A 15,854-nucleotide genomic window follows, 5' to 3' on the forward strand; every position below is an offset into this window, starting at 1 on the left:
ATGGGCTGCAACCTGCCAGTGGGTCATGAAGTCATTTACAAGGCTGCAATCAATAGTTTATAAAAATTGAGAATAGACTATAGCGTGTGCACATTTTGCAAAGCTAAGTGTTGTTGCATAAAACTTTGTATAATCTGTGGTTTTTTGACCTGGGAGGTCTGGCTCTTCCTGAAGCCCTCGGGGAGGGAGGTGTATGGGTGGGGGAAGGCAGAACACCCAGCCGCTTCCACAAGACCAGCTTTTAATGTGACCATGAGTGGAAGCACGAATAAATAAATGCCAGGGAGATGGAAAAACCAACCAAACCTCAGAACATCAAACCCAAACATCAGGAAACGAAACAGATCTCTGACAGACAATAAAAGCCCCCCAAAGAAACAGAGTTGGACTGTACAAGCCATGTCACAGGGAGGCAGGACAATGTGGGCACTGTGGATGAGTGCTGGAGCCACCCAGGCCACTGCGGGTGCTGGGATGGGAGAGGGTGGCCCCAGGCACCTGATGGGCCAGCTCTGGGGGCAAAGGGCTGTGTGGGCAGGTTAAGAACCTTCACAAACTACACAAGGACCAGACGTAGTCAACAGTTCTGCGGTCTCCCCCTCGACTGCGCGGCTGTGATTCCAGCGAGGTCTCTTGGTGACTTTGGGGCTGGGACCTGGCCCCACCGCACAGCTGCAGAGTGGCCACAGGAAACCACACGGAGGACTGTCTTGGATAGAGGCAGACGTGGAGGTGGCGCCGTGAGAAGTCTGAGCATGCAAGTGCTTTATACATCTGGCAGTGAGATGTGATGGCAGGTTGGTTCGTGGACAGTTCCAGAGTGTGACTCATTTCTCCTACGAGGGACGCACGGCGGGGCCCGAGGACGTGTCGTGTCAGACATGGCCATAGCGAGGTTTTGGCAGAGAGTTTGCTACGTGTGCATAGGGGCTCTTGCTTCTTTCTGTCATCAGGGGCCATCCCACCCACGGTCTCCTGTCCTGGGTCTTGGGCCTCAAGGTCATCTGTGGGGTGCCGGTGGTCCTAGGGCTGTCAGCAGGCAATCTCCTCCAGCGTCCCCAAGGCCGTCTGCAGGGGCACGTTCACAGTGTGGCTGATGGTTTCAGAGTGGTTTGGCATCGTCTCACAAGTGCTCTGGAGGGGAGGGGAAGGTGGGTGTTTATATTAAAAAGTTTACCAGGTGCCCCTGGCAGCCTTGGGGACCCTGCTCCTTTCCTGTGGGCTCTCCCAGGGCACTGCTGCTCCTGCCTCAGACACCCCATGCACTGGTTTGCAATCTCAGGCCTGACGCTGAACAGGCCGCCTGCCTTCAGAATCCTCGCCATTGCCCACCTAGGTGCCCCCCGTCCTGGGTGGGAGAGGGCTCTCTGGTGATAGGGTTTACCAGCTGGCTTGACCAGCTCTCCCAGAGGTCCTCTGATGTGCCATGGGAAGCTACATCTGAGTGATGTCTAGCTTTGGGGCTGGATAGCCCATCCTACCCTTGTCCTCAGGGGGGCCCCCTTTGGGACCTACCTGGGGTGAGGAAGGACAGCCTGTGGCTAGGCCTGGGGCAGGGGGTGCCCATCGCTGAGGCCAAGCTGCAAGGGCAGAGGCCTCCGACAGCCAGAACCAGAGCTGGTCACAGCTGTCCAAAGGACCTCTGGGGTTAGGCTGGCCACAGGGAAACATCATCCTGGGTCCCTGAGCAGGGTGTGGCTGAGATGGCTGTGACTCTTCAAGGAGGTTCCCAGGCTGTCGTGGGCTGCTGCCGGGGGGAGGCTGGGAGGGGTAGGAGCGGAGAGACTGGCTGGGAGGCTGTGCCAAGAATTTGGAGAGATTTGATGAGGACAATACTGGGGGAGGGGGCAGGGTGGAGGGGGAACCTATGACTGAGACGTTCTGAAGGCAGGAGAGAAGGTGGGGTTGGGGAAGGAGGCTGCACCTGCTGAGTCTGAACTATAAACTAGGCAATGCTGATTGCTTTACAGGTGGGTCTCACTTCATCTGAATGTCACCCCTCACTGTGATGAGGCAGATGCTCCGGGAGATAGTACTTGCCCCCAGGCACACAGCTAAGAAGCAGGGACCTGGGTTCCAGGGGACAGCTCAGTCCAGAGCTTGGGCCCCTCCCACTCTGCCCCTCCTCAACAGCAGCATCTGCTCACACAGAGGCTGCGGGAGCCTGAGAGAATCAGTGTGAGATGTCAGGCCCGGGAGATGGGAAGGGCAGTGGTGTCTGGAGCAGAACTGGGAGCCGCGGACACCTGCACCAGACAGCCGAGGCTGGAGCCCAGGAGTGGGCTGAGTCTGGGAAGGAGATGGACAGCTGTATGAGGGCTGCCCCTCCAGCTCCAGGAGAGTGAGGTAGAGCAGAACAGTGGTTAGGGGAGCTCTGTGTCCAGTTCTGACGTCACCAGCGGTGTGACCTTGGCCTCTGGACCCCAACCGCTCAAGTACAAAATGGAGATAAAAATAGACCTCTCCCTCGGGCGACCGCACAGCTGAAATGACCTGGTGCTCTTGAAGCACGTGGTGCACCTCTGACCACGTGCAGGAGCACAGTGGCAGTCTGTGGTTATGGGGGTTTTGCTGCTCCAGGCTTCACAGGGCCCCACACCCGGTGTCCCCCTCAAATGGAGTAGAGCACCAGGGACCTCCATTCTCACAGTTTGCCACCCCAGGGAATAAAGGAACAGATCTACACAGAGCATCTCTGGTTCTCCCACAGCCATAAAATGGGAGTAGCCTTCTGGCCTGGAAGAAGCTGGCCTGGGCCAAGCAGGACCAATCCTTGGAAGCATCTCCTGGTATCCACTGCATCCATACCTTACTGTCAGGCTTTGGGACCGGTCTCAGAGGTTAAGCCCAAGGTTATGTCTTGGGTTGGGAGCTGACAGGGTGTTACAGCCACGGGAAGGTGGGTGCCAAGGCATGCCCCTCCTGCTCTGGCCCCAGGATCTGGTTTCATGTCGCCTGTACAAACCAGAGGGGCAAACCGACTTACAGCCCACAATCCACTCTTACCACATTCTCGTCGTGGCTCCCTTCATCCTCCTCTTTGCCAAGCAGGTCTAGTAGCTTCTCTTTGATCAGCTGCAAGAGAGGCAGGAAGGGAGGGGTCAGGCTGAGGGGATGTGCAAAGGTAGAGAGACCTCCCTCCGATCGAGAACCACAGCAGCCGCAGTAGCCTTGGCTGCGACTGGACGAGCCGTGGCAGGGGCCCCTCCTGGCAGCCAGCTGTAGGAGCCCCTGCCGGATCTTTGGGCTGTGATGGGATTTTGGTGCAAGAGCTAGGGCTTGGAAGCTGTGACAGGAGGGCCTTGTCTCACAGTGTGGACCGCCTTCCCTGGTGGCTGGAGAGTGTGGATAAGCAGTTTGTGCCGGCATGGCTGGGCTCCTACCTGTCTTCAGGAGCAGCCTGGGAGCCCCTTTCTGAGGCTGGGCCTGGGGGACACTGGGGGACAAGACTGCTAATGACTTTCTAGGCCTGTCAGTGTCATAGTTCACAAGATCAGGGCTTACTTGAGGTTGGAACATTTTATTCTTAGCAGTAAAGGGTAGTTGTTAAATATGTTACCTACTGTGATTCAACTTCCCTAACTTTGTACAGCTTCACACAAACATTAACAAACCAGACAGAATAAAATCTGGCCGTGGGACGTGGTTTGGGTTTGGGGAACAAGGTCACCGTGCTGAGAGGCAGGGTGTGGGACTCCAGGGAGACAGGGGCCCTCCAGCCCCACAGTGAGCAAACTCTGGCCATCGCCAGCCTTCTCTGGGAGGCACACCCTGCTCACGGGCCCTGTTTGCTGGGCCGAGACTCAGTGGTCCTGGGCCTGTGTAAGGCTTGGGCGTGCCCAAGGCCTTCTGGAGCCCCCGGAGCAGCTGGGTCCAGGGAGATGTGGGCAGGAAGGCTGATGAGAGCCCCAGGTGCCCCCAACGTTGGAAGCTGCCGTCACTGAGAAGCTTCCAGGTGCTTCATCTCCTCAGACTGTTGGCAGCCAGAGCGGCAGGTGAAGGCAGCCTTGCTCTTCTCAGGACTGAGAAAGCTTGCTGGGAAATGCCGCTCACCTCAATGTGCCTGAACACGAAGGTACCACTCAGGTGCCCGGCCACCCAGAGGGCAGGTGTGTCTATGTGATATATGCGTGTGCATATGGTGTGTGCATTTGTGAGTAGTGTGTGTGAGTGTGGTATAAGTGTGTGTGGTGTGAGTGTGTGCACGTGGCATGAAAGTGTGGGTGCGCACACACACGTGTATGAATCGCCACATCTGGCCTCGCCATGGGAGGGGCTCAGAGCTGGCTTCAGACCAGTCTCCTCTCCTCCTCATCCCTTCTCCTCCCTCCCTGCTGGCGTAGACAGCCCACTGCTTTTCCCCCGTAGGACTGTGGCTTCGCCCCCCTTGCACCCATCCCTCCCCCATGCCTAGGACGTGGTGAGAGACAATATTCATGGACAGGGAGGAGAAAGCAGGCTCTGGTGGACAGAGACTGTCCTCTCCCCCAGGCTTTGATCCTGGACAGTGACGTAGGATGAGGGACCTGCATATGGTCCTTTCCCCATGAATAATCCCAAGTCTTACCTCATAAATATAATCAAAGAGCTCTAGTATTGTGAGGATACTAGCACCAATAAACAATCCCATCTGGCCACCGATATCACCTGGAGAGAGACAGAAAAGACCAAAGGTTTGGCTTTACTCACAACATGTCCAGGAGGGGGCGAACAGACCAAGATCTCAGAAACCAGACCTTCTGAATGGCTCCCCTCCACGGGGAGCCTGGGCTTGTAAGGGGAAGGCCAGGCCTTTGACCAGGCCCTCCCTCAGCTCACAGCTCTGAGAGCTGATGGTCAGCAGCACCCAGTGAGGATGGGAGCCAACTTGAATGCTTAATAGAGGCTTCTAGAATAGACCTCATAGGCTAACAGGTTTGCCCAGTATATTTGAAGCCACTCTGATTGGGCCTAGTTTTGGCTCTGGGAAGGGACTAGAGATAAAACGTCTGTGATCCTTGCCCTGGTCAAGGGCACAGTCTAGCCCGAGGCAAACATGTCAGGTGCCCTGCGTGTCTGGAGCAGTGTCATAAGAGGCCTCCCCCTGCCTTTGATCACGACACAGCCTTGGGGGCCACCTTGGGGTGCCACTCCCACTTGGGATGAGGCCATTGCAAGCAGCTCCTATCTCCCTTACTGGAAGGTAAATGTTCAATTTGGTCTCTTCCTAGAACAGAGGTTCTCACCCTGGGGTGGATGGGCCCCCTTGACCCAAGTTATTCCAGACTGGTCTTCAGATCCCCCTGCATCCAACTCCTGGGAGACTTGTAATCAGTGTGGATGCCTGGACCTACCCTGGACCTACCCTGGGCCTACGAAACCAGAATCTCCGGGGCGGGGGTCTGGAAGTCAGACTTATGGGTTCTCCTGGTGGTCCTCGGGCCCACTGAGTTTGAAAGCTGCTCTCCTGTGGGAGCTGCAGATGCTCGGAGCCCTCCTGAAATGGAGTGAAAGCACTGTGTATGTGCGCCTGGGCATGTGTAGTGCAAGAGTTCGTATTTGAGAAACTATTGGCTGATTCTCCAAAGGGTAGTGATCCCCCAGAAGCCCTAGGCCTTTGCCCCACTGTTCTTGGGGGCTCCAGGCTTGGAGTAGCCACCAGCTTGCTGTGTGGCTTTGATAAGTCCTGACCTCTCAGTAGCTTTGCCTTCAAAGGACCCTAAATGGTGGAGGTCGTTGGGAGGGGGGTTGGAGGCCATGGGCCACAAAGTCCTTTCCAGCTCTGATTTCTGAGACTGAGCTGGGGAGAGTGCTGGCAATGGGGGGTGCAGGTGGGGGTGGGCATGTAGTCCTCCTGGAGATTCCAGGCTGACCTCTTGGTGTAACAACTTTTTGATGGGCACCTCTGCCCACTCCTACCCTGATTATAACTGGGAGCAGCCCACAACCACCTCCTGAGCAAGCCAAGGTCATGGGGAGGGGTTCTTCCTGGTGGGACTTGGTGCTGGGCTCAGAAAGGCTCCCTTCATTCCTGTCTTCCCTCTCTGCTCACTCCAGTGTCCTCAGTGGAGGTTTACCAGCGAGTGTGCACTTACATGTGTGCATGTCAGGTGTGTGTTTGTATGTGCACAAAGTGTGCCTGAGTGTGGGTATGTGCCAGGGTACTGTGTGTGTGCATAGTCTGTGTAGAAATAGGCAGAACATCTGGCTGTTGATGGCTTTATGTGGGTGGCTCTCTGTGTGTAGGGCAGGTGCACGGCATGTGTGCGCGTGTGTCTTTGTGGAGGTGGGCACAATGTGAGTGTGTGGAGCATGAGTGAGCGTGTATGGGTGTGAGTGTGTTGTGTGCAGGGGCAGTTGAATGTGATGAGTGTGTGAGCCTGCCGGCATGCGATACATGTGTAAGCGGGTCTGTGCAGGTGCTCACTCCTGTGTGTGGTGTTGGGGTACATGTGCACCGAGGGAGGGTGTGGGCCGTGTGGCAGTGAGAGCAGGGCCTGGCTGGGACCGGTGGCTGAGGGTTCACAAGTGGCACATGCTCTCGTCACAAAGCCACAGATGGCAGTGTGCTTTTCTGAGCGGGCTATTCTGGGCAGGAGCGAGACGCTGGGAGCGCTCATCCTCGAGTCTGATGCGGAGCCGAGCCACCCTCCTGAGAGATTCAGAGCCCTGCTGTATGTGTGCCTGCGCGTGCGCGTGTGACTGTGAGCTTATGTGGGGAGTGGGGTGACAGGAGGGAGGAGGCAAGTCCTGAGTCCTCTTTAGGAAATAAAGGTGGCAAGAGCTGGTGAGGGGCCTGCATCTCCGATGCACGGCCACTACCTTGGGCCCAGGGGACAAGTGTCTGGGTTGGGTGCCTTTGGCCACAAGGGCCCCAGAGGCCTGAGTGACAGTCACTTTAGCCCAGCTGGGATCCAGCTGTGGCCCAGCCTCCAGGCTCCTGTGGGAGGTACAGAAAGGCCCAGGTGCTGCCTTGAAACACCAGCGGGGTCCTGGGCCTCTGGCGTGGAGACTGTCCTGGTGCCAGAAATGACTCTTCGTGGACCTTCTGGGAGCCGGGGCTTTATCGCATTTAACCGCCACGACCAACACTCGAAGTGGGTTTTGTTAGACCCATTTTACAGGTGAGGGACCTGAGGGCCAGAGAGGAGAAGCCACTTGCCTACATTCTATAGCTGGTCTCCATACTTGCAGGTAGAAGGTGCCTGTTCCCTGCCCCCTCCCTCGCCGTTCTCACCTGGTTCGGCTCCCAGAGGCAACAGCAGCTACTTTTCTTTGCAGATTTTTTCCTTGAGAGGAGGGCCCAAGGGGCAGGTCTTCCAACTGTCCCTCCTCAGGGGTCTTGTGAACTTTGTGTGGGGCTGGGGCAGGGTTGAAATGAGCTCCCTGCCTCCATTATGTGCCTATGGGACCAGGGGAGCTGATGTGAACTTGTGGGGGTGGCAGTCAGGTTTATAGATATCTGGGGACAAGGAGGTCACCAGGTCTCCTCAATGCAGCAACGCTGCTTTCCAGGAGGGGGCTCCACTGGGGACCAGCCACAGCTCAGCCTTCCTTGAGCCTGACAGCTCCCTGTTCCTGCCACGGCCCCAAGGCTCTGACTCCAACCTGGGGGGCAGAAGACCATGGACTCCAACAGGGCAGCTCTGGAAAGGCCCTAAAAGCCCTTCAGCCTGCCCGCCTCCATGTGCTGATAGGGGAACTGAGGCAGAGACTGCAGCGTGAACTGGCCTGAAACCTGCACCACACTGAAGTTCTCCCCATTCTGGGTCAGGAGTAGGGCAAGGATGAGGGAACTGTCAGTGAGCGTGAAGGCTAGACTCAGCAGGGAGCTCGTATATCACTGCCCGCCAGCCATGCCCCTCCCTCTCACCTCCTGTGAGGTGTGGACTTTTGTGCAGCAGACACTCCAACTTACCAAGTAAGGCAGCAACTTCATACGCCTTCTTTTGTTCAATTGTCTCGTAATTGAGAGCCTCGAAAAATATATCCAGAACGAGGATGTTCTCTCTGCAGGGGGAATGTTCAGTGCCATACATGGGTAGAACCATCAGCACCCACAGGGATCATGTAAGACAGCGTTCCCTTGGACAGATGGAGACACTGAGGCCCCGGGAAGTGAAACCACTGACTCCAAGTTCGAGCTGATTAGTGGCAGAGCAGGGACTCAAAACCAGGAGTCCTGACTCCCAGCCCAGTGCTCTTCACAGGACCGGAGGCATGTATCAGCGGCCCCCTGGCCCCAAGTTCTCTCCCCCCACTCTCTGCACGCTGTGCAGGAGACCTGCCTGCTCCGCAGGTTCTTGGGCCTGTAAGGGGTCTGTCTGGTCCTTACCTGCAGGGGAGCTCAGGAGTGTCTTTTATTTATTTATTTGGATTTTTAAACTTGAGTTTATTGGGGTGATGCTGGTTCACAACACCATACAGGTTTTAAGTGCACAACTCCATAAAACAACATCTGCACCCTGCATCGTGTGCCCAGCGCCCAAAGCAAAGTCTTTCTGTCCCCATGAGTCCCCCTCAGCCCACCTCCACCTCCGCCCACAGCTCTCCGAAGCCCAGCCCTCCTCCCTGCCCTCTGACAGCTGTCAGTCTGTTTCATGCATCCAAGCCTCCGTTGCTATGTTGTTTGTCAGTTTATTTTGTTCAGGAGATTCATCAGATAAGCGAGATCTCACTCAGCTCTTGGCGAGGCTTGCCTGCCCTGGCTGACCTCCTCTGCCCACTCCTGAGAGTCCTCAGAGTTCCTACTGGGCTTTACAACAAGCTTTTCCTAGTGGGAGGCCCCGCCCTGGCATTGCCAAGTCAGCTGCCAGAGCCAGAGTGGCGTTTTAGGGCATAAACCTATATCTGGCTGGGGTTGGGGTTCTGGCAGAAGCACCTTGGTTCCCTTTTGTTCCTTTAGGCAGCTGTGTTAATGAGACACATCTTGGCAGGGGGAGTCATTGCTGCCGGCAAATGCCTGCTAAGCGGCAGGCCCTGGCACGTCCTGCAATCCCTGCTCCCTCAGTGTGGCTGACAATGCCCTTAATGCCTCCACCCTCACTCCACTGAACAGAAGCAGTCCGGTTTGTAGATTCCGGCTCCAGGCTGGGCTTTGGTGACTGTGTTGGCAGGAGGGTGTGGCTGGGGAGAGGGGAGCAGACCCTCTTCTCTCCCTGTGGGACTCTCCAAGGCGCCATTCCAAGTGCCACCATCTCTTGCCCAGTTTACGGCAACTACTCCTAACAGGCTCCCTTCTGCCCACTTGGCTTCATTGGTCCTCTGAACTGCTGCCCGAAGGATCTTTCTAAAACTGCTAAACTAATTCAAATGAAATAAAATTACACTTCAGTTCCTGAGTCGCTCAAGCTATGTTTAAAATGCTCAGTAGCCATGTGTGGCCAGGGGTTACCAGGTTGGACACCGCAGATACAGAACGTTTCTATAGAATCACAGAAAGTTCTGTTGAAGAGTAGAGAACTAAAATACAAACTTGAGCCTGTCACTCAACCGCTTGAAGCTCTTGAGTGGCTCCCTATTTTCTTAGGATAAAGTCCGCTCCCTGCCCGCCCAGTCCCCCGACTCACACCCAGCTGGGACCCCGTAGCTCAGACACAGCCACCGGGCCCAGCTTTTGCTAGCAGTTCTTCTGTCTGTCCTGTGCTGATCCCTCTGTGGGGCTCCTGCCCGGGCCACCCTCTTCTCCCATGTCTTTTATTCATCTATTCTGTTAAAAGATATATTTGGAGCATCAAGCCTGTGCCAGACACTCCACAGCAGAGAACCAAAAAGAAAGGTTCCTGCCTTCAGGAAGCTCTTAATCTAGTGAGGCAGGCAGGTGGTACACACACACACACACACACACACGGATGTACAATTACACAGGGCATGAGTGTTATAAAGAAAAACATGAGTGCTTTGAGGAAAAAATAATGCGAGGTGGCCTAACTTAGCAGTCAGAGGAGATGGCATTTAAATGAGGACCTGCATAATGAAGGACCAGTTAGGGGAAGAGTGAGAGGAAAAGCATTTTGGGGGAGGGAACAGAATGTGCAAGTCCTGCCTGGAAAACTCCTATGCATTGTTTAAAAAAAAAAATTCTGATGCTTTCCTTGACCACATCCTCATGCAAGGTGCAGTCATCCGTCTCCCTGTGTCCTCGTTGCCTGTTCAGCCGTGGTAGCATTCAGTTGTACACTTGTCACCCCACAAAACTATAAGCTCCTTAAAGGCGGGGGCTGCATCTTAATTTTCTTTGTTTTCGTAGTCTGAGAGCTGAGCCTAGTGCCTGGCACATAGTAGATGCTCAATTAAAGTCTGCCACATGAAACTAGCCGCTTACCTTTGCCTTCTTTCTCCATTGCCCCCAATTTCCTCCTGATCCATATGCCCCTCCCACTCCAACCCCCCCTCCCGTCCACATGCCCCCTGAGCTTACGAGATATATTTTTCTGATTTGTTAAATTTCTTCTCGAGGTACTTGGCTGAGGTCTTGCTGGGGATCTTCACCATGGAGAGCTCTTTGTTGTAGCGGGTCAAGTTGCAGGGCGTCCTGCAGAGACAGTAATTACTGTCCTTTTCTGCCAGCAGACCTGGAGGTGAGAGGGAGGTGGGGCTTAGCCAGGTATGGGGACTGGGATCCCTGGGCCCAGAGTGGCCTGCCCAGCAGCAGAGAAGGGAGCTGGGAAGAGGTGCCCTCAGGGTGAGTGAGGGGTGGGGGGCTGAGAAGAGAAGGGGTGCTGGGCTTTTGTTTTAGGTTGAGGGTGTGTGAGAGATTATAAAAACGTGCCTACTCTTTCTAGGTTACTCTCAGTCAGTCCTGTTTCCTTCTGCTTCTTTTACTTTTGTTTTGTTGCCTTTTAAAAACTGTTAAAAAGCACCACTTTTGGAGAATAGGCTGCAAGGTTGTCCAGGCCCCTTCAACTTCCCAGGGCCTTCCTCTCTGCTCCTGGCCTCAGCGTTCTCACCCACAAATTGGGCTGCCTGTCACAGGCACGTGTGGGAGACCATTGCATCTGAAACCCAGGGCTCTGCACAATTGCCTCTGGGGCTACCTCCTAGCCGGCGCCCACCTCCTGCTCCCCCTGGGTTAGGATGCAGGCAAAGGTTCACAATTATTTTTTTAAAGATTTTATTTATTTATTTTTAGAGAGAGGGGAAGGGAGGGAAAAAGAGAGGAAGAGAAACATCAGTGTGTAGTTGTCTCCCACATGCCCCCTATTGGGGACCTGGCCCACAACCCAGGCATGTATCTTCACTGGGAATCAAACCAGCGACCCCTTGATTCACAGGCCGACACTCAATCCACTGAGCTACACCATCCAGGGCATAGTCACCATTCTTTTCCTTAGAGGCAAAGTCCCTGCACCTGGATTTCCCTCTGCTGCCTTCTTCCTCACAGGTGGTTGGAAACATCATTTCCCTCCCTCCCTCCTTCCTCTATCTACCTCAGTGTTTCTGGCTACCCATGGGTTTTGTGGAGTCTTCACTCCAAGGAGAGACTGAGTCTTCACCCACATTGAAAGCCACTTCCTGTCCTCTCAGCCAGGCCTAACCCCACTGGTCCTCCTGGATATGTGATTGCAGAGCAGCTCCTGCTTAGAATTTGAGTCCATATGATTTAAAAGTTCTCTCCGCTTGTCTTGATTGTAAACCATGTTCCACATCTGGAGAGAGGCAGGCGTGTGGAGTGGGTCTAGCTTTGGGGGTGTAGCTTGTTGGTGGAATCTCCATTACCTGGTTTTCTGGGCAGGGGCTGGGGCAGGGAGGGTGGTGGTGAAGGGAACCAGCAGAGTTATTCCAACCCAAAAACACCAAGCAGGAGGAGGGGGAGTGCTAGGCGCCTTCCATTTGCACACGTGGGATGCACACACAATGGGCCTTACCTCTTTCCTTTCTCCCACCCTCCTGGGCTCAACTGCTTTGGAATAACCTTGGCTTCCCTATATGAACCCCCAGGGCGTGTTAGGGGAAATAATGTCAAGCTCCCCGCTGAAACCCACTCCTCTCTCTCCACCTCTCTGCATCCTTTCTCTGTACTCCCCACCCCGCGCCCTTTCCAGCCCTCATCCACTGTATCAGCTCCTTCCCTACACTGCTCTGCACCTCCCTCTCCTGCAGCCCTGCCACTCCATCCAGCCTCTTCCCCCTACCCTTGTCCGTTCCCCCTCCTGCCCAATCTCTCTCCCACACCCAGAAGATGTCCATCTCAGGCCCTCCCCATCACTCCATGTGTTCCCAGTACTGACCGAGGGCAGGCTCTGCGCACTCCTTGTGCTGCTCAGGGGTACAGAAAGGCGCGTCCCCTGCAAAGGAGAAACACAGGGAGAGGTACTCAGGCAGCAAACCCTCCCCTCCAGGGCTGCGGGAAGGGAGCGAATCTTACAGGCAGGGGCAGCAGTCTGCCAGTGGGTAGTTGGAAGGGAGCCCTTGACCAGGGCGGCCTGGGGGCATGGGGTGGGGGGGTTCTCATCTGCTTTGTGACCTTGGACCGGTATTAACAGGTCCTTCATGGATTGCTGAGCTGGTGATGGGTGAGAAAACCCTGACAGCTGGAAGTGGGTGGAGGCGGTAAGCACCCATTGAGCCCTGGGCAGGGGTCATCTCCTTAATTATCACAGGGGCACCCTCTGAAGGAGGAAATTCTGTATCCTGCCTTCCCAGGACACCAGAGTGGCAGTGAGGGAGCTGGGCTTTGAACCCAGGTCAGTGTGAGCCTGAGGCTGGGGCTCTTTCCACCACACTACAGTGCTATATGTGAGAAGGGCTGCTTTATAAGTTCCTCTTTGCTGTGCCCTGAATTCCGTGTTGGTAACTGGAAGGCCAGTCACAGTGTCATGGGCGGAATGATGCAAATTTCCACTGCTTGCTGTTTGCTCAGGTTCCATGAGGGAAACCTCCCTGGCTGGTGACCCAGGCCGGGCAGTGGGCCGGTAACATTAACTATTGTTCAATCATTATTTCTGGCATATCTTTGTAAAAACGCAGGACCTATTCTCTTTTCTTTTACCAAGTGCTAAAGTGAAAGTCTGCTACAATGTCTTGCCTTCTATTTTTTAAAAATATTTTGTTTATTTATTTTTAGAGACAGAGGAGAGGAGGAAGAAAGAGAGGGAGAGAAACATCGATGTGCACGAGAAAATTCAATTGGTTGCCTCTCGCACATGCCCCAACTGGGGACCAACCCAGGCGTGTGCCCTGAGGGGGAATCGAATCAGCGGCCTTTGCTTTGTCAGATGATGGTCAACCCACCGGGCCAGGCTGGTCAGGGCACAATGTCTTTTCCTTACCGCTTTCTCAAACACTGTTTTCTTCAAGGGCTCAGGGGCTGTTATGCTTCCTTCTTTCCAATAATAATAATTTAATTTAGAAATTTTCCTTTTGCCCTGTCTTCTAGGCAGCTCAGAGGTTATTTTAAAGATCAATAATTATAATATTAGATTACTGAATAAATTACTGATTACTAATGAAAAACTTCAAAATTTACATGTGAGGGTGTTCATTTCAGCATTGGTTATATCAGAAAACAATTGAGGATGAACTAAATGTCACATATAAGGATTTTGTTAAATATACTTAAATAAAACATGTTATAAACATGAGATAGTAGCTGTTAAATATGATAACAAACTTCCTGGAACGTAGTAGGTCTTCAGTCAACAAGACTTTTGGTTCTTCTTCCCATATGCTAACACAACCATTGATTTTTGCAGTTTAAGTAGCATTTTTAGGTCTTAGCCTGATTTTATCCTCATAACAACTAATGTTTGTGTTTTAGAGATAATAAAAGTGAGAACAGAGAGGTTTAGAGACTTGGGCCAGGACACACAGCAGGTGAGTGGAGGACCCTGAATTAGAAGCCAAAGCTCCTGCCTCCAGCCCCATTCATCCTTCCACGATGCAACACCAAACTCCTCCTGCCCTAGTCAGCCCCAGCCCCGCTGCAAGGCTGCCTCTGATGAGATGGCCCCATGCGCCGTTAGTCTGACAGCAGGAATGTCTGCACATGCACATTTACTTGCGGGCTGATGGACTTTGCCTCGTTTGAGAGAGTGCTGGACTTTTGGATGCAAGAAGGGAAACATCAGGATGAAAGCAACAAACATCTGGATGTGTGAACATGCACCACGTCAGGATGCAACAGTTGCAAGCATCCAGGTATCTGGACACAGCAAACAATTAGCAAACATATTGAACATTGGGAGGAATGTTTTCCAAACATGTGGGCACTTCTGGACACTAGGATGCTGTCTTGGTTGCTAGAGTGGATGTTTCTATGTGCCCTCTAAATGTTTGGGCACCAAATATAACAGTCTTCCCAGAAAGGCACCCCTGGGATGCTCCTGGAGTTGGTGCAGTGTTTCCCATTAGGGCGAGAAATGCCAAGAAGGTCCCAGGTGGTCCCTGGTGGGGCCCTGTGGCCGCCCCTCCCCTGGCACTGACCTGGCATGTGGACCATGCGGCAGTTGCAATTCTCCACGATGTAGCGGGTCTCACAGTCAATCCTACAGGCGGTGATACTGTAAACAGGAAAGAAGTCGAGTCCCATCTCTGAGGATCGGCACTCGCCCCATGGCGGGGGCAGGTATGTGAGCTGCAAGACAGGAAGAAGGGGGCAGCAGTCAGCCTGCGAGGCTCAGCCTTGATGAATTCAGTGGCTCATTTGTTCACTGGTGCAATCAACAAGCAATTATTGAGCATCTGTTACATGACAATCCAAACTCCATTGACCCCACATGCCTTCGACAGCTGGCTGTAACCCTAGTTTTCCTGTCTTCTCTCTCATAACCTTCCCAGAAATGCTGGTCTTCACAGAGTGTTTTACACCCGCCACATGTCTTACCACCTCCACACGTTGTCATCTCCCATCCCTTGGAAGGACTCAGTTAAGTTCTACCCTTTTTACTTGGGACCCCCGACCTGGACCTGGAGGATGAAACCCGGAGGAAGATTCAGGATGAAGTGGCCTTGGGCATAAACTGTGTTATTTAGGATCCTTGGCCCTGACTACAGCAGATCTCCAGTGTCACACTGTGGACAGTCTCTTTTGGGAAATACGTCACTTATTCTCAGAGGTCCGATAACCATAAAACGTTCTAACAACTCGGTACTTGCCTGCTGGGGATAAAGAGGGTGAAGGATGAGGGAGCTAACGGTTGTTGAGCACTCACTGTGTGTCAAGCCCCAAGCCAAGTCCTTTGTATACCTGTCTTTTTTTTAAAGAATAAAAAATACAACAAAATGCACACATTTTCAGTGTATAGTTTGATAAGTTCTGAAAAATGTGTACACCTACGTAACTATCACCTCAATCAAGATATGGCATTTTTTAATCACCCTAGAAAGTTTCTTCCTGTCCCTTTCCGATCAGCCCCCACCTGCCCAGGCAATTGCCGTGAGGGGTTCTGTCGCCTTTGGTTGGCTTTGCCTGTTCCCCCATTTCATACAGATGAAAACTTATACTATGCGCTCTTCTGTGTCTGGCTTCTTTTGCTCAACAAATTGTCCGTTACACAAAGTAAACTTCACAACAAAGATATCACATGAGATAAAGGGGGTATTTCACAGTGATAACAGGATCAAGGGGATATACAAATTCTAAGGATGTATTGCCTAATGGTTACTTTAAAAAATACATGAATCAAAAATTGACAGAACTAAAGGGAGAAATAGACACCCAGAGGAGAGGTTTCAACACTGCTCTCTCAGCTGATGAGTAAGGAGACAGAAAGTCAGCAACAGTGTAGAAGAGTTGAGCTACCCTATCGAGCAACTTCACCTAATTGCCTTTTGAAAAGCACTATCCAAACAATTTTGGAATTTGCATACTTTTTAGGTGTATGTGGATCATTCACCATGATACACCATATGCTGGACTATGAAACAAATTCCAA

General features: G+C 53.1%; 1 protein-coding gene across 1 annotated transcript in view; it reads right to left on the minus strand.

Moving 5' to 3' along the window:
- Window positions 1-224: 224 nt before the first annotated feature.
- The window catches only part of ASIC2 (acid sensing ion channel subunit 2), a 233,164-nt gene continuing 217,534 nt past the window's right edge, over window positions 225-15,854 (minus strand). Inside the window, exons 4-10 of the mRNA XM_053911091.1 lie at window positions 14,404-14,554; window positions 12,210-12,266; window positions 10,400-10,553; window positions 7,898-7,989; window positions 4,568-4,647; window positions 3,007-3,075; window positions 225-1,134 (exon numbers count right to left, since the gene is read on the minus strand). Of these exons, the coding sequence (XP_053767066.1) occupies window positions 1,033-1,134; window positions 3,007-3,075; window positions 4,568-4,647; window positions 7,898-7,989; window positions 10,400-10,553; window positions 12,210-12,266; window positions 14,404-14,554 (705 nt within the window). The 3' untranslated portion in view covers window positions 225-1,032. The remainder of the gene's footprint in view (window positions 1,135-3,006; window positions 3,076-4,567; window positions 4,648-7,897; window positions 7,990-10,399; window positions 10,554-12,209; window positions 12,267-14,403; window positions 14,555-15,854) is intronic.

The sequence above is a fragment of the Desmodus rotundus genome, chromosome 9 (assembly GCF_022682495.2).
Source record: "Desmodus rotundus isolate HL8 chromosome 9, HLdesRot8A.1, whole genome shotgun sequence".
Lineage (NCBI taxonomy): Eukaryota > Metazoa > Chordata > Mammalia > Chiroptera > Phyllostomidae > Desmodus > Desmodus rotundus.